General features: G+C 47.1%; 1 protein-coding gene across 5 annotated transcripts in view; it reads left to right on the top strand.

The window, feature by feature from the left end:
• NPHP1 (nephrocystin 1) overlaps nt 1–21,679 on the top strand; it is a 382,880-nt gene that overhangs the window by 95,282 nt on the left and 265,919 nt on the right. For all 5 annotated transcript variants that reach the window (XM_029594329.1, XM_029594331.1, XM_029594333.1 and 2 more), the window contains exon 6: nt 1,729–1,832. In XM_029594329.1, coding sequence (XP_029450189.1) covers nt 1,729–1,832 — 104 coding nt within the window. The remainder of the gene's footprint in view (nt 1–1,728; nt 1,833–21,679) is intronic.

Consider the following 21,679-nt stretch of genomic DNA (forward strand, 5'->3'; position numbering starts at 1 on the left):
TTTCTATTTAGATTGCACAGCCAGTCACTCAGTTCTTTATGTCGTTTGATACCAAACAGACTGGGAGTGGTGGTGGGTAAACAGACCGTATACAACTGGCTGGTGGATTGCATTGTCTTCTGTTATGTGCCAGGCTGGCCTTCTGCTGGCTGGCAGAGTTAAAGCTTACTCTGTACACGCCATGGTGACATTAGGGGCTCATCTGCAAGCAGTCCCTTTCGTTGAAATTTGCTGGGCCGCCACATGAAGTTCTCTTCACACATTTGCGGCTCACTACTGCTTGGACAAGGATGGGCGTTAGGACAGTGCCTTTGCTTAATCTGTCCTGCGAAATCTGTTCCAGACCTGAACCCAACTCTTCCTGCCTAGTGCCCCTGGTGGGAGCCAGGTGGTCCCCTGTTAACCAACAGCACCGCAGTTGTGCCCATTGGCACTGTGTTCGGTAACTGTTGGTCTCACTTGCTAACAGGAACTGCTTGGAGCTTGGTACTCACCCACTTGTGAGGACTACCATTCTGCTTGTCCTAGAAAAAAGCGCAGTTGCTTATCTGTAACAGGTGTTCTCCTAGGACAGCAGGATGTTAATCCTTAGGAATCCCACCCACCTCCCTACGGAGTTGGGTTCTCCTTCCCGTTTGTTGTTTTATTTTTTTGCTCGTAGTTTTTCTCTATGTTACGAGACTGAAAGCGGACCTTGCGTGAACAAGCGGATAGTGGCATGCTGGGCATGCTCAGTGTGTTGGTCAAAGCTTCTAGAAACTTTGACAAAAGTTTTCCGTGCCGGGCTCCATTGGATGATGTCACCCACTTGTGATGACTAACATCCTGCTGTCCAAGGAGAACACCTGTTACAGGTAAGCAATTGCGCTTTCCCTTCAAAACTACGTGCATAGTTGTTTTCCCTGATCTCAGATAAAAGTATGCACATTGTTGATACCCATGCATTATTTTACCAAGTGAAAGTATAGGCAATTTTTAGAAAGGCAATCTAATATAGCCATTTACCTGGGTAAATAAATGTTAAAACTGTCCCTACATAATTAGTATGTTTTAGTCCAGTCTTATATGTTTGAAATGATTTGTGTATCCAGAGGGTTTTAAGAGATTTAGTTTAAATATTGCAATGTATGAATACAATTTTCTTTGGACCAGGCCAAGTTTTTGAAAATCTTTTCTTTTTATCATATGGGAGGCCTGGGTTTGTTCTTGAGACCAACTTCTGATAGCATGCCAGCAAAGGCTGGAATGCTGAGGAGACAACATTCACAGCCTCTGGGGGAGGTGAATCACACCCATCATACAACAGGGGCGATGCATACTCTATTCTGAAAGGAGCCAAAAGCTAGGTAATATGAAAAGATAGTTGGGCTTTATTCAGGGAAAACTCCTGGCAGATATGAATGAAGATCTGTGGTGCCTCACCTTTAGTTCCTCCTAACCCCAGTATAAATAGCAGTGAGTGGGAATGGTGCAAGTTCTGCATGGGATAGATATTTAAGTATGGGGGAAGGCAAGCCAAGCCACAAAAAAAGTAAGATAAAATTATGTTTTTTTCACTGAGGTGAACATTATAGCCTGACATTGTCTTTCTGTCAAGGGACTGAATGCTCTCAGACTTACTAACTAGGAGAATTATTTTAGGGGCAGCCAGGTTGCAAATTGGATAGACTGAGGAGGCCAGAATGTTTTTGTGAATTGGTGACAACATTTTTTTAATGTGTATAACAGGTATTTAAAATGGAGACTGTAAGACAAGAGGCAAGTGAAGAGGAAAGTGAAGAAGAAGTAGAAGGAATGGATGAAACCATAGGTAGTTCCACTAGGAGGAAAAGGTGAGAAAAGTGCAAAAGCAGGTGAATATCTCATCTTTTGGATTTGCGTTACTATAATTTGTTGATTATTGCCACCCCTAAGCCATATAAATTTTTATTTAATCCATGTATTTATTTTTTAAGAAAATATTTAAACAATAATAATTTACTCTTCCTTCATATATGTATAAGGAAACCACATACCTTTATTTTTCAGAAAAACAAGGACTTTATTTTGATAGTAAAAGATTGTGGATATCTGGTTACCTTTACCTAGCATATATATGGAACTCCTGAGGGCAATTTTTCAAAAACTATTTCTGCAGGTAAATGGCCATTATCTGAGGAAATGGATTTTGAAAATTGTCTACCCTATGTATGACTAAATCTAAATGTTGCAACTTTCTCTGCAAACAAGCGAAATATGCAGTCCTTGCAGGTGGGTGATGCCTTCTGATGGAGACTTGGGTGGTTCAATGATTTCAAAGCTTCTAGAGCTTTCAGCATGCTCTGCTGTCTTATATATAGGCTGTTATCACAGCCATCACACAGGGCCTCTCTCAGTTTATTTTTTTGTGGATCCTCAGTGGCAATGATTTTCTCGCTGTAATATTGGTCCAGAAACTTTAAAAAAATTTCACTATGCCTCCCTTGTGTTGCGCTGGAGGTGGATCCTTGGCCTGGTGCAGGATTGGTATGGCCCTCTGGTCGGACCCAGAGAGCGCCTGCCACCAGGAGGCGGAGCACACGAGGCTGGCTGGAGCTTCGCCAATAACAGTCCAGGGTTTCCGCAGGTTGAGCCCTTGCGTACCCGGACCGCCTGGACTTAGGTGGGCCTCAGATGGTCTCCTGGAGAGATAGCAGAGAGGTGTGCCCACCAGGAGCAAGGGTGCGCGGCTGAAGCTGAAAGGATGGACCAGACCCAAACTGGAAGCTCCGGAGACCTCAGGGAGGTAACAGTTCAGGAAGGTTCTCCGGCAAGACAGGCAGGGCCTGCGGGTCTAGTCAGGTGAAGGCCGCGGGTTGAATCCAAGTAGGTTGGTCTAGTTATCACGGTAGGCCAGAAGAGAGTGTCTGAGTGAAGCGCAAGGGTCAAAGCCAGTGTATCCGTCCAGAAGTAGTCATCCAAAGCAGGGGTCAATAGCAGGATTAGTCCAAGCGTAGTCAAGGCAAGCGAGGGTCAGTTCCAGGAAGCAAAGAGAGTGGACAGGGAAGCAGTGGTCAGTTCCAGAGATCAGTCCGAGAAGGTACTACCCGAGTAAGGATACAGGAAGGATGCAGGAACACTGGAGATGCTGGAACAAGGATCAGATACAAGGAACAGGCAAACTAGTACACCGAGGTGTCGACCCGATTGCCAATGCGTGGTCCTGGGGGCAGGACCTCGCTTTATATAGGGCTTTTATGTGATGTCATCAATTCGCATCCGAATCAGGTTTCCCGTGCTTGGCCCTTTAAAGATTGAGACGTTGACCGTGAGCGCCTAGGGGCAGGGCCGAAGCGGCTGAAGACGCGGTGCCCCAATGGGAGCTCCGCTGCGAGGCCTGTGGCATGGAGGAAGCCGGAGAGGGCTGTGGTGAGCGACGGGGACGGCAGGAGCTGGCAGCAGCGGCGAGACTGGAGCTAGTTGAGGGCAGCGCGAGGTGAGCAGGCTCGGTTGCGGCACCCACGTGGCTGGGACGCACAACACCTTGGTTATCACAAAAACTTCCCCTTTGGTTCTTTAGACAAAGTTTTAATCTGGCTTATATATTTTTTTCTTTTTTGTGGCCGCATCTGCGTATCAATGTTGGTGCATTGGTGACATCGGTTGGCTTATTTTTCTGAAAATTAAGTCATTTGATTTAACTTTGGCCATATTTTTGATGATGTGCCAGAGAGAGAAGGCGGCCAGCAGCTTCAAAAAGTGCACGTAATGCAGCTACATAATGTCAGTTATCAATCCCTGTAAATTATGTGTGCTGTAGCTAGATGCTAAGCATGATGTCTCTGGATATGGTACTGTCAGATCTCCCAGATCAGACAAGAATTCATAGGGAAGCTCTTCTGTTGGAAGAAGACCGTCCGCCTACACTAGCATTGGTGGAATTGAACTCCATGGGCCATGCAGGTCAACTCCATCAATGCCAGTGCAGTAGTGCATTGACATTGAATCAACTTCACTTCTCTTTGAAGTCAAGCACTGATAGAGGCCAAGGAGAGAGAGCATCCTAGAGCTCCTCCCATCTGGTGAAACTTTGAAAAAGTGAAGAAAATAGAAAAAAACTGAAAGTTGCAGCTGCAAAGGTTAAAAGTGTATAACAGGCGTGGACATTGTTTAAAAATACAATCTTAGAAGCGCTGTCCAGATGTATTCCACACATTAAGAAAGGTGGGAGGAAGGCAAAATGATTACCGGCATTGTTAAAAAGTGAGGTGAAAGAGACTATTTTAGCCAAAAATACATCCTTCAACAGTTGGAAGAAGGATCCATCTGAAGAAAATAAGAAAAAGCATAAGCATTGTCAAGTTAAGTGTAAAACATTGATAAGGCAGGCTAAGAGAGAATTTGAAATGAAGTTGGCCGTAGAGGCAAAAACTCATAATAAAAACTTTAACAAATATATCCAAAGCAAGAAACATGTGAACCAGGAAGATGTAGTAGGCCAGATTGACAAACTAAAGAGTAGCAAATCACCTGGACCAGATGGTATGCACCCAAGGGTTCTGAAGGAACTAAAAAATGAAATTTCAGATCTATTAGTTAAAATTTGTAACCTATCATTAAAATCATCCATTGTACCTGAAGATTGGAGGGTGGTCAATGTAACCCCAATATTTAAAAAGGGCTCCAGGGGCGATCCAAGAAACTATAGACCTATAAAACTATAGAGCCTGACTTCAGTGCCGGGAAACTATTCTAAAGATCAAAATCACAGAGCATATAGAGACGTGGTTTAATGGAACACAGTCAGCATGGATTTACACAAAGGCATGTCTTGCCTCACAAATCTACTTCATTTTTTTGAAGGGGTTAATAAACATGTGGATAAAGGTGAACCAACAGATGTAGTGTATTTGGATTATCAGAAGGCATTTGACAAAGACCCTCATGAGGTTTCTATGAAAACTAAAAAGTCATGGGATAGGAAGCGGTGTCCTTTCGTGGATTACAACCTGGTTAAAAGACAGGAAACAGAGAGTAGAATTAAATATCAGTTTCCTCAGTGGAAAAGGGTAAACAGTGGAGTGCCTCAGGGATCTGTACTTGGACTGGTGCTTTTCAATATATTTATAAATGATCTGGAAAGGAATACAAAGAGTGAAGTAATAGAATTTGCAGATGATACAAAATTAATCAGAGTAGTTAAATCACAAGTGGATTGTGATAAATTGCAGGAGGACCTTGCGAAACTGGAAGAACGGGCATCCAAATGGCAGATAAAATTTAATATGGACAAGTGCAAAGTGATGCATATAGGGAAAAATAATCCATGCTGTAGTTACAAGATGTTAGGTTCCATATTTGGAGCTACCACCCAGGAAAGAGATCTAGATGTTATTGTTGATAATACATTGAAATTGTTGGCTTAGTGTGCTTCGGCAATCAAAAAAGCAAACAGAATGTTAGGAATTATTAGGAAAGGAATGGTGAATAAAATGGAAAATGTCATAATGCCTCTGTATCACTCCATGGAGAAACTGCACTTTGAGCACTGTGTACAATTCTGGTCACCACATCGCAAAAAAGATATAGTTGCGATGGAGAAGGTGCAGAGAAGGGCGACCCAAAATGATAAAGGGGAAGGAACAGCTCCCCTAGGAGGAAAGGCTAAAGAGGATAGGGCTGTTCAGCTTTGAGAAGAGAAGGCTGAGGAGGGATAGGATAGAGATCTTTAAAATTATGAGAGGTCTAAAACTGGTAAATGTGAGTTGGTTATTTACTCTTTCAGGTAATAGAAGGACTAGGGGGCACTCTATGAAGTTAGCAATTAGCACATTCAAAACTAATCAGAGAAAATTTTTTTTCACTCAACGCACAATTAAGCCCTGGAATTTGTTGCTAGAGGATGTGGCTAGAGCAGTTAGTATATCTAGGTTTAAAAAAAGGTTTGGATAAGTTCTTGAAGAAGTCCATTAACCGCTATTAATCAAGTCGCATGCACACGCACGCTGGATTTTGTAATCCGCGCGCGCTTGTGTACACAGCGCACTCAAGGGGGGGAACATTAATGCCAGCTTCCTGCGGCAACACATCCCAGCTTTCCCTAGTTCCCTACCCCGTACCCTAACCTCCTTTCCCCCTTCCCCTCTCATCCCCAACCCTTAAATCCAATCCTGAGCTGAAGTAAGTTGCGCTGGCTGGCGCCCGAGGCTCCTGGACAGCAAGCAATGGCGCTGGCCAAGCCCACCCCCGCTCCCCGGACCACCCCTTCCACTTGAGCATGTACTGGCCTTTACGCTCATGACCGGTCCTCTTGGAAGATTCGCCCAGCGCGCATAAGGCCCGGCCATGCGCGTAAAGGCCAGAATTTACATGAGCCGGGCATTTAAAATCTGCCTGTTAGAGAATAGACACTGCTATTACTGGCATCTGTAGCATAGGAGACGAGGTGTATAAAAAGTTTGGATAAGTTCTTGGAGGAGACGTCCATTACCTGCTATTAATCAAGTTGACTTAGAAAGTAGCTACTGCTATTATTAGCATCAGTAGCATGGGATATACTTAGTTTTTGAGTACTTGCCAGGTACTTGTAGCCTGCATTGGCCTCTGCTGGAAACAGAATGCTGGACTTAATGGACCCTTGGTCTAATCTAGTATGGCAATTTCTTATGTGAAGGATCCTGCTTCTTCGATATCGGCTTCAGAGAGACACTGATGTAAAGCATCAATCAAAGTTGAAGAAACATCGACATCTGTCCCCATTGGTGCATGCTATTTAGAGCTGAACATTTGAGCAGTAGCCATACTTCCTCCCAAGCATCCCTGCAGAAAGGGCTGCTCACCATCCAAGAAATTTCAGGGATTGTGACAGTCTGCAAGGGCTCAAATCGTAGCCATTGACACTCCTCAAGTAACCCAAGAGGATGTCACCTCTCATCCTGCCCTGCCATGCTCCATTCACAATGGCAAATATTTGCAGAGGAGTTGGCATGAAGATTCAGGAGGAACTGGACCTCTGTCTTGCAAACATTGCAGCATCAGTAACAACAGCATCGATGGCAGTACAGATGGAGGTACAGCTGATCCTGGAATCTCTAAAAGCACCTGGGGCATCCACATCTGTATCAGTTACACTGTTATCAATTTCAAGTACATTGGGGAGGAAACTCCATCAAGACAACAGACTGCATCAGTGTCTAGACCCCATCAGTCAAGAGTAACAGTCACTGAAGGGTAGATTTTAAAAGGGCCACGCATGTGCCTATAAATGCTTCTTAGGTTCAGGAGTCTGGTGAACAGAGGGAGGGAGAGAAAGAGAGAGAGAGAGAAATGAAAATTCTAACAAGAGGAATTGATTTGTACACTGCAGTGTCTGCTAGCTGCATTCTACAAATCAACTCCTTTCCATCATTTATAAGGTCTAAAATTCTTTAATGATGTCAATTTTACAATAGGTACATCTGAATGTGTCTGTAACAACACTCCCCCCAACCCACTTCCCGAAAACTCGCCCTGAATCAAAGTACCCTCTTACAATAATCCATATATATAGCTATTTAGTCAAATTTATGTATTTAAGTTTATTTTAGTTATATTTTATTTTTATTTTTATTTTTAACATGTTGTAAACCGTTTTGATAAAATTTTATTTTAAAAAATGGTATATAAATACCTTTAAATAAATAAATAAATAAAATATATAGAGTGTTGCGGGAGCACTAGGGAGCGGTCCCAATTCCAGGGAGATTGGTGTGCCCTTGGACCACGGCTCGACTGCAGAGAGCTCCGTAGAAGCGCCAAGGTAGGCAAGACGTGTCCAAGCATAGGCAGACAGGCTGACCACCGGAGCCCTGACCTCTGCTGAACCTGAACGCACTGAGGAAGAGCCAGCAACGTAATGCTGGTCTCTGGGGTAGCCCTCTGGCCTCTCGATAGCCCTTTCAGACCTGCTGCTTGGGAACGGCAGATGCGACAGGACGGACAAAGGTAGAAAACAGGCGATGATATTGGAACTTGGAACAAGACAGGAACTCTGAGACTTGGATAAGGCTTGAAGACTTGGATGACAAGGACTCTTGGAACTTGGACGAGACGAGGACTCTTGGAACTCAGATGAGACGAGGATATTTGGAACTTGGATTCAGGATGCTCAGATGTGGATGGGGATATAGGATGCTCAGACATGGACTCAGGATACTCGGATGAGGACAAAAGCTCAGGATACTCGGATGAGGACAAAAGCTCAGGATACTCAGACAAGGACTCAGACAAGCTCAGGATACTCAGACTCGGACGAGGACTCAGGATACTTGGAGACTTAGACAGGAACTGCCCCTCAGGGTGCCCTACATAACCCAGGTGGGCTGGTCACGGACCACCCTGACCCACTGCGCCCCTACACAGCCTGAAGAGACTGGTCACGGACCATGTGGAGAGCGGGACATGCACAGGACTGAGGCTCAGGATGAAGGAGGAATCCGGGCAGTGTTTGAGAAAGGATCCAGCCGGAAGAGGACTCCAGTCATCATAAATGGACACCGGATCAATACGGATTTACTCCCAGGAAAGTCGGCTGGAGGTGAGGTCCGGGGCGAGGCAAGGCTGAACCCGGAGCTAGGAACTAGCGGTTACAACAGGATCAGGACTGGAACATAGGACATCAGGATCAGGATTCGGAACTTGGAACTCGGATACATCAGGATCAGGACGCGGAACTTCGAACTTGGATATATCAGGATCAGGACTGGAGCAAAGGACAATGGATACAACAGGACACTGGTACCTCTGGACACCAGGACATCAGGGCATCTGGACATCTAGGACATCTGAACAACAGGAACCTCTGGAGATGAGGACATCGGGAACATCTGGAACACGAAGCATAGAACATTAGGTACTTCTGGACCAGAGACATCAGGACTAGGAACATCTGAAGACAGGGACATCTGAAGACAAGGACATCTGGAAAACAGGACAGACGAGGATGCAGGATCCGACGAGAGACCAGGACATGGAATGAAGATGAAGACGAAGGATCAGGAACCACAGATGAAGACAAGGGAATTCTCAAAAAGAATGAAGTGCCTTGAAGAAGAGAGGAAGGATCACGGAGGTCTCCTGGATCGAAGAGCTGGAACGGAGAATCCAGGAGCTGACTAGCTCCTTGCAAAGGTGAAGACAGACTGAAGGAAGGCCCTCTTTATAGGGCTGAAGAGGAGATGCCTCAGAAACTTCATCAGGAGGAGCCATGGAGGACTGCCCACCACGGGCCCTTTAAATAGAGAGATGCGGCGCGGCTTTGGAGAGCGACATCCATGTCTCAAGCAGGCCCCAACGTCGGCAGCTCCCTGCCGCGAAGAAAGGAGATTGATAACGACTCCCTGCCACAAGAAGAGGAGCTCCAGAGTGGCCTCTGGGCCGCCGAGGAGGATCCAATCAGCGGTGGCCTTTGGGCCGCATAAGGAAGGACAGCAGCAGCCTCCAGGGCGCGAGATGAGCGGCGGCGGCCTAGCCATGAAGAGAAGAAGGAGGTGGCGCCCAGGCTGCAAGGAAGGCGGCGAAGTCGGCGGCGGCCTCCAGGCTGTGAAGAAGGACGTCGGCGGCGGCCTCAGCGGTGGCTGGCCCACTGTGGATGGCAGTGGCAGGAGCAGCAGGGTTGGCAGCAGCCTCCTGGCCACGGAGAGAGAGGCAGACCGGCGGCAGCAGCGGCCTCCAAGCCGCATAGGAGGTAAGAGGCTGCTTGTGGCCTAGCCACAAGCAGCATCGCAACATAGAGTATCAGACTGTTGTGTGTGTGGACCCTTGAGCTGAGACGAGTTTGATGCTGCCACCAGGGGAAGGCCCCTAGTGGTCCTCATCATCGGGAGGCGGTGCAAGCTGAGAAGACCCAACAGGAGCTTTACCTTTACCAGCCCACATTCCCCGCAGGTTGAGCCCTTGGATGCCGGGGCTGACAGGACTTAGGTGCGGGTCTCTCACGTCAGCAACACAGCGTTGGGCAGGCAAAGGTTGAGGCAGGCGGTGGACAGACGAAACCTGGAGCAGGCCAAGGGTCAGGACAGGCAGCAGGCAAGCAAGACAAAGAGACAGGCTGGAGGTCAGGGCAGCGAAGTCAGAGTACCAGGCAAGGGTCAGACAGGCAGAGAGAAAGCGGAGACGAGATACCAGGCAGAGGTCCAAACCAGGGAGTCATTCGAAGGGCAGGAGCAAGAACAGGAGTCAGGACCGAAATGCAGGATCCGGAGTCAGGGCTGGGACGCAGGATCAGGAACAACGCAGATAACACACTGTAGATCAGAGCAGGACCCGTTGCTGAGGCAAAGTGCTGAAGTCAGGGCCGGGTTTAAATACCTGGCCGAGGTGACATCATCTTCCGGGTCCGCGGCAAAGTTTCCCGCTGCAGGCCCTTTAAATGAGAGAGAACAGTGCGCGCGCGTGCCTAGAGGGGCAGGTGCCGACTCCAAGCTGGCAGCGTGTTGTGCTGTGTGGGCAAACCGTAGCGGGATTCGGGGCCTGGCTGTCCTGTGCGGTGGAGGAGAGAGCTGGCACTGGACACCTGCTGGAGCAGGTAAGGAGGCCCAGCTGCGGGTTGCCGCGGACAGGAATCCTAACGCAGACTGAGCCTTATATAGAGTCTCTCATCTCTCTCTTTCTCTCTCTCCCTCCCCCTCCCAATGTTCACTGGACTCCTGCTTCCTAAGAAGGAGCTGTAGCAAAGTTGATACGCAAAACATACTTGCACCGGCTGAGGAAAATTGGAGTTATGTTTGTCAATGCTGGCCCCACCTCTGGAATGCCCATGCCCTGCCTCTTTTCTGCCTGCTTTTTCTGGGTGTGCCTACCTTAATGTACGACTATTTAAAATTTGCATAGCTCCCAGGCAGCCCACTATTGCGCACAAGGCTTTTAAAATCTACCTTTGAAGTTTTAGATGCTAACCAGGTGTAGACTCAGACTATGTCTTCAATATATAATATTGATTCAAAATTCTGAGCACTCCTGTGTTTACCAATGTGGATTTGCAGACTATTCAGATGAGGAGAAATTGACAGGTCTCCCCCTCAGACCCCTTTCCTCTATAGGAAAGAATGAAGTTTCCACCAGAAGACCTTTCCCTTGCTGATTTTGTAAAGAAAATGTCAGAATCAGTTTCATTAACTTTAGGAAAGGAGGATGAGCCCAGGACTAAATTGGGCATCCTCCAGTTTGTCAATTTTGCTTTAGCATTCTGATAAACTTTTTTCTCAAGAAGTTCCAGGCTATGTTGGTTTCTTCTAGGGGATATCGGGATGTGACTGTTCAACCTCTTAACCTTTTTAAGAGTGGATTTGACGACCACTGACTTATGAGGCAGCTGCTGTTTCTTTGAATCCAGAAACCTGCTGGACATGATACAGTGTCCATCTTCTTGTTGATAGGCAATACAGATGAGAATGTGAGACACACCCCACTCTGTATCTCTTTAAGGATACCATGTATGGGCACTCCACAAGATCGCTAGCCATTTCCTGGGCAGAATGTCAGTTGCTATCACCTCAGGAGATTTATAGGGCTGCAGTGTGGTCCTCGTTGCATACTTTCACCAAACATTACCACATGGACGTGAGGGCACAGGAAGATGCGTTCTTTGGTGAGAGTGTTCTGTGTGTGGGTCTTTCGCGTTCCTGCCCAGTCTAGGGGTACTTGTCTAGACTGATCTGTGGCATGTTCTTGTCTGGACTGATCTGGGTATATTCAGGAAAGGAAAATTGGTTCTTACCTGCTAATTTTCGTTCCTGTAATACCACAGATCAGTCCAGAGAACCCATCCCGTCACTGCCGAAAGACTGTTTTTTGCCAACTGGTGGTTCAAGTTGGTTTGCCTTTCAGGGTATTTGGGCAGTTGTTGATCATGGTTTGGGTTTTTTCAGATTTAGTTTTTGTGAGTGTTTTGGGCTCCAGTCTTTGGGGGTTTCCAACCCTGTAGTTTTCCCTGTTAGCCGGAGAAAGGGGGTTTGGGGTTACATCTTGGCTTGGCTACAGGTCAATACTGAGGGAACTGCAGGTGGCACTCTCTGTTATGTAGCAGTGCCTCAAAGTTTTGTTTCTCTGAATCCATCTGCTGGTAGGGAGGCAAAACCCATATGTCTGGACTGATCTGTGGTATTACAAGAACGAAAATTAGCAAGTAAGAACCAATTTTCGTATACTAAGGAGTGAACTTCAGTTTTCAAATTATTCCCATTTAAATATGGGTGGGAATCTATGTATCATTCGTAACTTGAAGAAAGCACCTTTGACGTCCTTATTAATTTGTGGGTGGAGAGATACAGTTTGGTCCATAATGACTCCAAGGTTACAGACCTGATCAGTTATTGGAATCTGAACTCCCTTGATACATAGGAATTTTGGTAATCTGTCTACAGGGTATCTTTCCAAATATAATATCTCTCTTACCCATGTTCAATGATATTTGTCAACCAATTCTTCAAAGTTAGCAAGCAACAGAAAATTTTATCAAGGGCCTCCTTCAAGTAATTTTTAATAGGAATAAAATATTGAATATCGTATGCAGGAGGAGAGGAGAGTTTGCCTCGGACTCCTGTGGCAGAAGGATGCAGTTACCTTGTTGATGATACCTTTCGCTGCCTTAATCGGCAGACCATTTCCTTGAATTCTGCCCGGGTGGGGTAGGCAGGAGCCTGCCCCGCCGCCGCCGAGGGAACTCAGTCAGCTGATTGCCACGTCATCAGGAGGAGCCGGAAGGGAGCATAAAAGGCTCTCCTACGGCGAAATCTCTGAGGAGAGGAGAGTTTGCCTCAGACTCCTGTGGCAGAAGGACGCAGTTACCTTGTTGTTGATACCTTTCGTTGCCTTAATCAGCAGACCATTTCCTTGAATTCTGCCCGGGTGGGGTAGGCAGGAGCCTGCCTTGACGCCGCCGAGGGAACTCAGTCAGCTGATTGCCACGTCATCAGGAGGAGCAGGAAGGGAGCACAAAAAGCTCTCCTACGGCGCGCCTATCAGCCGCGCCGTCTAAGCCGTGCGTGGCTTAGGCTGGATTCGCCTGGGAGCCCCTGGTATCCTCCAAATTTGCTGACTTATCCACAGATGATGGACTTTTATCAAATAAGATCTGCCGTTTGGTTAAGGTAGGCCAAGTATATATATATATTATACTCTCCTACTCCTTCATTAGAGAAGTGTAAATTGAATTTGTAAGGCCTTCTCTGCTATCTCAGTTTCTTGGTTTCATATCCATATTTTTTGAATCAGAGATGCCACATACTAAGAGAAAGGCCAAGGTAAGGCCTCCCTCAAGTACACCAAATATGGAATATGGGCAAAGGACTGTTGCAGAGTGGCTAAATTCCCCTGAGATCACTCCTGTTGAGGATCCTTGGAGCATACTAGTCATAACATCAAAAGAGGCAGATTTGGAATCATGAATCCCCACTCTCTGGGACCATCCCTCTAAAAAGGACTTAAACCACTGTAGTACAATACTGCCAAGTCCAAAATCTTTGTCTTTTTAGAAGCAGAGTGATTGACAGTATCAAAAGCTGCCATGAGGTCGAACAGGACCAACAAAAATAGTGAACCACTGTCAAATCCTCTTTGGAAGGAAGTTAACATAGACAAAAGCAGGCTCTCTGTATTATGCCCTGCTTTAAAACCAAATTGATGTAAATCTAAAATAGAGTAGTCATCCATGAAAGATTGGAGCTGCTTTAGCACAACATTCTCTTATATCTTTGAAAGGAACAGAATGTTAGAGATAGGGCAATCATTTTTTAAATAAGATGGATCCAAATTTGACTTTTGTTGTGTCAGTCGCTGTCCGACGTCTCTGCTCCGCCCACCTTACCTTGTTGGCGACTCCCTTCGGGGTTGATGGAAGGCTAGCTGCTGCAGCGTCTCCTGGCCGCCCTCGTCCGCCGTTCCTGGACCGGCTCAACACTGCAAGCCGCCATGTGGACCAGATGCCTAAGGGCGCGCGCGGCCCGACTGATGTACCAGTGTTGGCGCGAATCTCAGGGGTGTCCCCCTGAGATGATGTCACCAGCTCCAGATATTTAAGGTCTCAGTTTTCGCTAACAAGACGAGTTAGCATGGGGTTCGCTTCCTCCTGGTCGCTGCGGATGGGATTCGCTCTCCGCGACCCTAGCTACTCTGCCTCCTCGGACTTCATTAGAGGTACCCGCTCCTCGGGGGCCTCGCTATCTCTTTTTCTTTGCAGGTCGCAATCCAGAACCGGTACTCGCTCCTCGAGGGCCCACGTCCCAGACTTGCTCCTGAATACCACTTCTGCTAAGAAGTCGTCACTGCTTACAACATTGTGAGTTTCCATCTATCTCTCGGAGCTTTCCCTGGGTACAGGTACTCGCTCCTCGAGGACCTAATGTATACCATCTCCTGGGCTGCCTTAAGAGACTATTGTGTGAGTGTTACCATTAAGGACTTGTTCCAGTACTCTGCATAAACTGCCTACTCACTGTCTTAGTTTCTCTACAGCTCAGCCACCCTGGGATCGCTGTTCCAATACCTGAGGGACTATAGCCCAGCCGGGCACTTCCAGCTCACTACTGCCGCCTCTGGTGGTTTACCATATTGTCTAATAAAAGAGCTAGTGTGTGTCTGTCTCCTACACTCAGCCTGACCAGTGGTCCCTCTCGGGATTTCCCCCAAGGGCGTGGTCACCTGCCACTGGTCCAGGGATCCACCCACAACTACTCTAAATAACTACAGATTGCTAAATACCAGTTTTCTCTACAGAGCTTTGACATCAGATTGCTAACTCCGCACGGAGAACACATCAGATTGCTATCTCCTCACGGAGATCACAGCAGATTCACATCAACTTTAAAGCAGGTAGCTCTGACACTGTCTTAAGAGAGTCCGAGACATGACCTTCTCTCAAAGAGAAGTTAATCAAAATTTTCACAAAATTAGCTATCTCGCTTCCCAGACATTTTATTGAAGCATTCGAGCATTCATTCATGGGGCAAAAGCTAGTCTTAAGATTTCCAATGATTTCATTCACTTCTTCTGAAGTGACTTTTTGAAATGAGTCCCTAAGGGTAGACAATTTGGAATTAACTTGTACCTGGTCAATATCAGGAAATTGTGATGTAAGCTTTTCAATCTTTTCAATAAAAAATTGTCCACTAGTATTGGAGTTGATTTTATCTCTCAAGTCCTTGTGTACATTAATTGAAGGTGTCAAAGATTTTATGTATGAAACAGCTACTCTAGGTCGAATTAGTTCAGATCAACTTTGATTAGCAAAAAAATGATGTTTAATGACATTTGCTTTAGATCTGTATTCATGAAGTGAAGTTTAGCTAAATATTCTTCTTGGTCACATAGGAGCTTGGGTTTTTTGCCAACAGCACTCAATTTTTCTTATCTGCTGTTTAACTGTACCAAGGTGCTTTATATAAACAACTAAGGGTAAAACATTATAGTGGGACAATTCTGTCTTAATGACATCTGCAAAGCATGTCTCTAATGAGCTACAGCTTCAATAGTACAAGACATATTTGCTTCCTCAATCATAGGTAACCAAACTTCTCTCACTACATAAGTGTTGTTCCCTGTACGTACCAGGATCAGTCCAGGACACCTGGGTTGTGACTCCGCACCAGTAGATGGAGACAGACTAAAACTTGTGGGCGGAGCCATATATGCCCCTGTGCCAGTCACAGCCCCTCAGTCTTACTCTGTCTCCAGTAGATGGTGCAGGTTTGGTCACAGCCCAGGTCCCCTGGGTTCTTTCCTTTATGGTCAGGGTTTTTGTAGTTAGTTAGTTTCTTTTTAGTGTTTGGTTTTTCTGATCTATTTGGATCTCCGCTGGTCCTGCCTCCCAGGGGGGTTTTGAAAGTCCTGAGGGGACCATCCCCCCCTGGTTGAGGCCGCTGCTAGGGTCGAGGACCCGCCTTTTGCAGTAGCAGCGTCGGGGGTGACACCGGGGAGCCCGGTTCACTCACCCCTGCTGGAACACAGGCCTCAGGACCGAGGACAGCGGCTGTGGTAATAAAAAAAAAAAAAAAAGGTTTTGGCCGCTTTTATTTTGCGGCGGCTCCTGTTTACCTTCAGTGCCGGCTCTCCGTTCCTTCGGGGGTGGGGGGCTGTTAGTGCGCTTCCACGGCGATTAATTTCTTTTATTATTTTTCCTCTTCCTCTCAGTTCGTGCGGCTCGTGGCATGCCGAGAGGCTCGGCCTGCCGCTCCTGCGGCTCCGCGCGCACGCGCGTGGCTCTCTAGAGACGGAGTTTGCTCCATTTGCGTCTGGCGGCGAGGGTTCGTCGGGGGTCGCTCCGGGGGTCCGGGCTAGGGCGCCGCGATCGCCGGCGCGCGATTCAGCCGTCACCATAGGCCTGGGGGACCCGTTCCCGCTCAGCGCGGGAGCGGCGGCCATTTTAGCAACAGATCGGGAATCCACGAGGGAGGCAGCAGGAGATGGCGGATTGCCTCCCGTGCTTTCTCCACAACGGCGACCCGCCGGGGGTGCCCCCGGGGGAGCGGGGTCTCCCGCGCGTTCCGGTTCCGGGGAGTCCGGCTCCGGGTCTTCCTATTTTTCGGATTTCGCGCTTTTATTGAGGAAGATTTTAAAATGCAAGCGCCGCAGCAAATCCAGGAAGACAGGTGCGGCGAAGGGATCTGGTAGGTCTACCAGATCCCGGAAGAGGAAATCTATCACAGCCCCTGAGGGGGGGCGCCATACGACGTAGCCGGCCCTTGCGGGGTGTCCCGCAGGACACAGACTCAAGCTCTTCCTCTCAGGGAGAGGATGACCCGGCCGAGGAGCCTCTGGGGGGGGCTGATGGTGCGCCGGATGAAGGGCCGTCTCAGCCAGCGGCGGGAAAAGGAAATCCGGCCGTCGAAGGGGACGACCCTAAGGTGGTTCGCCTGTTCCGTAGAGAGGAACTGTCTCCGCTTATCCCGGCTATACTCCAGGAGCTGGGGGTGGAAGCGCCTGCGGTGGTGCCCAGACAGGGAGCTAATATGGACCCAGTTCTCCTGGGCCTTACTGGGCCCGCAGTGGCTTTTCCGTTCATCTTTACTGCCTCGGACATTCTGTTTCGGGAGTGGGACACTCCGGAGCTGGGGCTCAAGGTAAATGATGACATAGACTTAATTGGCATCTCAGAGACATGGTGGAAAGAGGATAACCAATGGGACAGTGCTATACCGGGATGGCATAGAGTCCGGGATGGCATAGAGTCCAACAGGATAAACATCCTGCATGAGACTAAATACAAAATTGAATCTTTATGGGTAGAAATCCCTTGTGTATCAGGGAAGACTACAGTGATAGGGGTATACTACCGTCCACCTGGTCAAGATGGTGAGATGGACAGTGAAATGCTAAGAGAAATTAGGGAAGCTAACCAAATTGGTAGTGCAGTAATAATGGGAGACTTCAATTACCCCAATATAGACTGGGTAAATGTATCATCGGGTCACGCTAGAGAGATAACGTTCCTGGATGGAATAAATGATAGCTTTATGGAGCAATTGGTTCAGGAACCGACGAGAGAGGGAGCAATTTTAGATCTAATTCTCAGTGGAGCACAGGACTTGGTGAGAGAGGTAACGGTGGTGGGGCCGCTTGGCAATAGTGATCATAATATGATCAAATTTGATTTAATGACTGGAAAAGGAACAGTGTGCAAATCCAAGGCTCTCGTGCTAAACTTTCAAAAGGGAAACTTTGATAAAATGAGAAAAATTGTTAGAAAAAAACTGAAAGGAGCAGCTACAAAAGTAAAAAATGTCCAAGAGGCGTGGTCATTGTTAAAAAATACCATTCTAGAAGCACAGTCCAGATGTATTCCACACATTAAGAAAGGTGGAAAGAAGGCAAAACGATTACCGGCATGGTTAAAAGGGGAGGTGAAAGAAGCTATTTTAGCCAAAAGATCTTCATTCAAAAATTGGAAGAAGGATCCAACAGAAGAAAATAGGATAAAGCATAAACATTGGCAAGTTAAATGTAAGACATTGATAAGACAGGCTAAGAGAGAATTTGAAAAGAAGTTGGCTGTAGAGGCAAAAACTCACAGTAAAAACTTTTTTAAATATATCCAAAGCAGAAAGCCTGTGAGGGAGTCAGTTGGACCGTTAGATGATCGAGGGGTTAAAGGGGCACTTAGAGAAGATAAGGCCATCGCGGAAAGATTAAATGATTTCTTTGCTTCGGTGTTTACTGAAGAGGATGTTGGGGAGGTACCCGTAATGGAGAAGGTTTTCATGGGTAATGATTCAGATGGACTGAATCAAATCACGGTGAACCTAGAAGATGTGGTAGGCCTGATTGACAAACTGAAGAGTAGTAAATCACCTGGACCGGATGGTATACACCCCAGAGTTCTGAAGGAACTAAAAAATGAAATTTCAGACCTATTAGTAATAATTTGTAACTTATCATTAAAATCATCCATTGTACCTGAAGACTGGAGGATAGCAAATGTAACCCCAATATTTAAAAAGGGCTCCAGGGGCGATCCGGGAAACTACAGACCGGTTAGCCTGACTTCAGTGCCAGGAAAAATAGTGGAAAGTGTTCTAAACATCAAAATCACAGAACATATAGAAAGACATGGTTTAATGGAACAAAGTCAGCATGGCTTTACCCAGGGCAAGTCTTGCCTCACAAATCTGCTTCACTTTTTTGAAGGAGTTAATAAACATGTGGATAAAGGTGAACCGGTAGATATAGTATACTTGGATTTTCAGAAGGCGTTTGACAAAGTTCCTCATGAGAGGCTTCTAGGAAAAGTAAAAAGTCATGGGATAGGTGGCGATGTCCTTTCGTGGATTGCAAAATGGCTAAAAGACAGGAAACAGAGAGTAGGATTAAATGGGCAATTTTCTCAGTGGAAGGGAGTGGACAGTGGAGTGCCTCAGGGATCTGTATTGGGACCTTTACTGTTCAATATATTTATAAATGATCTGGAAAGAAATACGACGAGTGAGATAATCAAATTTGCAGATGACACAAAATTGTGCAGAGTAGTTAAATCACAAGCAGATTGTGATAAATTGCAGGAAGACCTTGTGAGACTGGAAAATTGGGCATCCAAATGGCAGATGAAATTTAATGTGGATAAGTGCAAGGTGATGCATATAGGGAAAAATAACCCATGCTATAATTACACGATGTTGGGTTCCATATTAGGTGCTACAACCCAAGAAAGAGATCTAGGTGTCATAGTGGATAACACATTGAAATCGTCGGTTCAGTGTGCTGCGGCAGTCAAAAAAGGAAACAGAATGTTGGTAATTATTAGAAAAGGAATGATGAATAAAACGGAAAATGTCATAATGCCTCTGTATCGCTCCATGGTGAGACCGCACCTTGAATACTGTGTACAATTCTGGTCGCCGCATCTCAAAAAAGATATAATTGCGATGGAGAAGGTACAGAGAAGGGCTACCAAAATGATAAGGGGAATGGAACAACTCCCCTATGAGGAAAGACTAAAGAGGTTAGGACTTTTCAGCTTGGAGAAGAGACGACTGAGGGGGGATATGATAGAGGTGTTTAAAATCATGAGAGGTCTAGAACGGGTAGATGTGAATCGGTTATTTACTCTTTCGGATAGTAGAAGGACTAGGGGACACTCCATGAAGTTAGCATGGGGCACATTTAAAACTAATCGGAGAAAGTTCTTTTTTACTCAACGCACAATTAAACTCTGGAATTTGTTGCCAGAGAATGTGGTTCGTGCAGTTAGTATACCTGTGTTTAAAAAAGGATTGGATAAGTTCTTGGAGGAGAAGTCCATTACCTGCTATTAAGTTCACTTAGAGAATAGCCACTGCCATTAGCAATGGTTACATGGAATAGACTTAGTTTTTGGGTACTTGCCAGGTTCTTATGGCCTGGATTGGCCACTGTTGGAAACAGGATGCTGGACTTGATGGACCCTTGGTCTGACTCAGTATGGCATTTTCTTATGTTCTTATGAAAATTAGCCTAACTATGCCCATTTTTTTATCGCGGGAGCTATATTTGCTATATTTGTTGTGAATCTGCCTGCGGCATGCGGGCAGACTCCCTACCTTTTACCAGCCTCAGCGTGGCAGGCCGGACTGCCGACGCAGTTTCTTCGCAGCAGGTCGTGCTGCTCCCCCGCGGTCCTAGCGCCGCTGGTTAGAGCCGTCCTTGCTGCTCCTGCAGCCTGCCTCGTCCTCTTCTTTCGCGGCTGGGCTGCCGCCGCCAAGAACTCCTCCTCCGCAGCCCGGAGATTGCCAGCATTGCCTTCACACTGAGCGGCAGAGAGGCTGCTCAGTTCTCTTCGCGGCCTGGTGCCGCCACCAGGACCCTTGCTTCCTGTAGAGTGGGGGGGGGGGGGTGCCCCTGACACTGCCGGTCTGCTGTTCTTCTTCATAGCGAATGCCATTGCCGGGCTGCATTTCCATGCGGCAGGGATGCCGCCAGCCTCTCTCTTCAGCCCCTGCTCTCCAGCGGCGCGAGCACACGCCTTTCCTTCTCTCTTAAAGTGCCAGAGGCAGGAAAAGCCCTATGGTCCACTTTGATGACATCACCAGCCAGCTCCTGGATTCGCTCTATAAAAAGGCCCTGCTTCAGTTAATCAGGGCCTTCGGATTGAGTTTCACAATCATCTGTATCTTCATCTTCGGTCCAGGTTCTCCGTGGTCTTCTTCTGCTTTGATGGCTCCTTCTTCATGTTTCTGATGTCCGATGTTTCTTCGTCCGTACCTCCAGATGTTTTCATGTTCCTGATGTCTGATGTTCCTTCGGCCGTACCTTCAGATGTCTTCATGTTCCTGATGTCTGATGTTCCTTCGGCCGTACCTTCAGATGTCTTCATGTTCCTGATGTCCGATGTTCCTTCGGCCGTACCTTCAGATGTCTTCATGTTCCTGATGTCCGATGTTCCTTTGTCCGTACTTTCAGATGCCTTCATGTTCCTGATGTTCTGATCCTCCATTGCTTCGATGTTCCTGATGTCCTGGTCTCGTCCTCCGTCTAGAGTCTACGGCGGCTCCAGTGTGGTCCGTGACCAGCCCTGCAGGTGCGCTGTGCAGGGCGCGCTGCATCGCAGTCTCAACTCAGCTCTTGCTCTTGACTTGTTGTCTACAGTACCTTGCTCCTGAACCTTCGTCCAAGAGTCTTCGCTTGTGGCTATGTCCAAGAGTCTTCACCTATGTCTTCGTCCAAGAGTCTTCACCTATGTCTTCATCCAAGAGACTTCCATGTCCAAAGGCCTCCGTCTGCCCTCGTCCTCTGTCCGGCCTGCTGCCTATTGCCATTACCCAGCGGCAGGTCCGAAAGGGCTTGGAACGGTAGGAGGACTGTTCATTGACCAACATTGCATTCCTGGTCTTCTTGGGGCGTGCAGGTCCAGTAGAGGGTCAGACCTTCAGTCCCCTCGTCTTTGCTCCAGCCTTCTTCTGTTCCTTGTTTGCCCGTGCTTGCATCAGCTCACCTCTCGCTGTGCTCTCAGGGCTCCTCCCTGAGTGGCGTAGCGATCCAAGGGTTCGCATCTCCCGCCAGAAGCGATCGTGCCTCCGCGCTCGCAATAATATTTATAGCAAAATATGAATCTATGTCTAAAATTGGTTTAATAAGCCACCTTTGTGGTCTGGTTATACCATGGGGGACAATCCTTGCATAATGGCCCCTACCCCAGATAACAGAGATCAACTCGCTGATAAGAAGACAATCAACAGATGATGCCATGTAGATGCGCGCGAAGGGGCACACAATATAT

This window comes from Rhinatrema bivittatum, chromosome 3, assembly GCF_901001135.1.
Source record: "Rhinatrema bivittatum chromosome 3, aRhiBiv1.1, whole genome shotgun sequence".
Lineage (NCBI taxonomy): Eukaryota > Metazoa > Chordata > Amphibia > Gymnophiona > Rhinatrematidae > Rhinatrema > Rhinatrema bivittatum.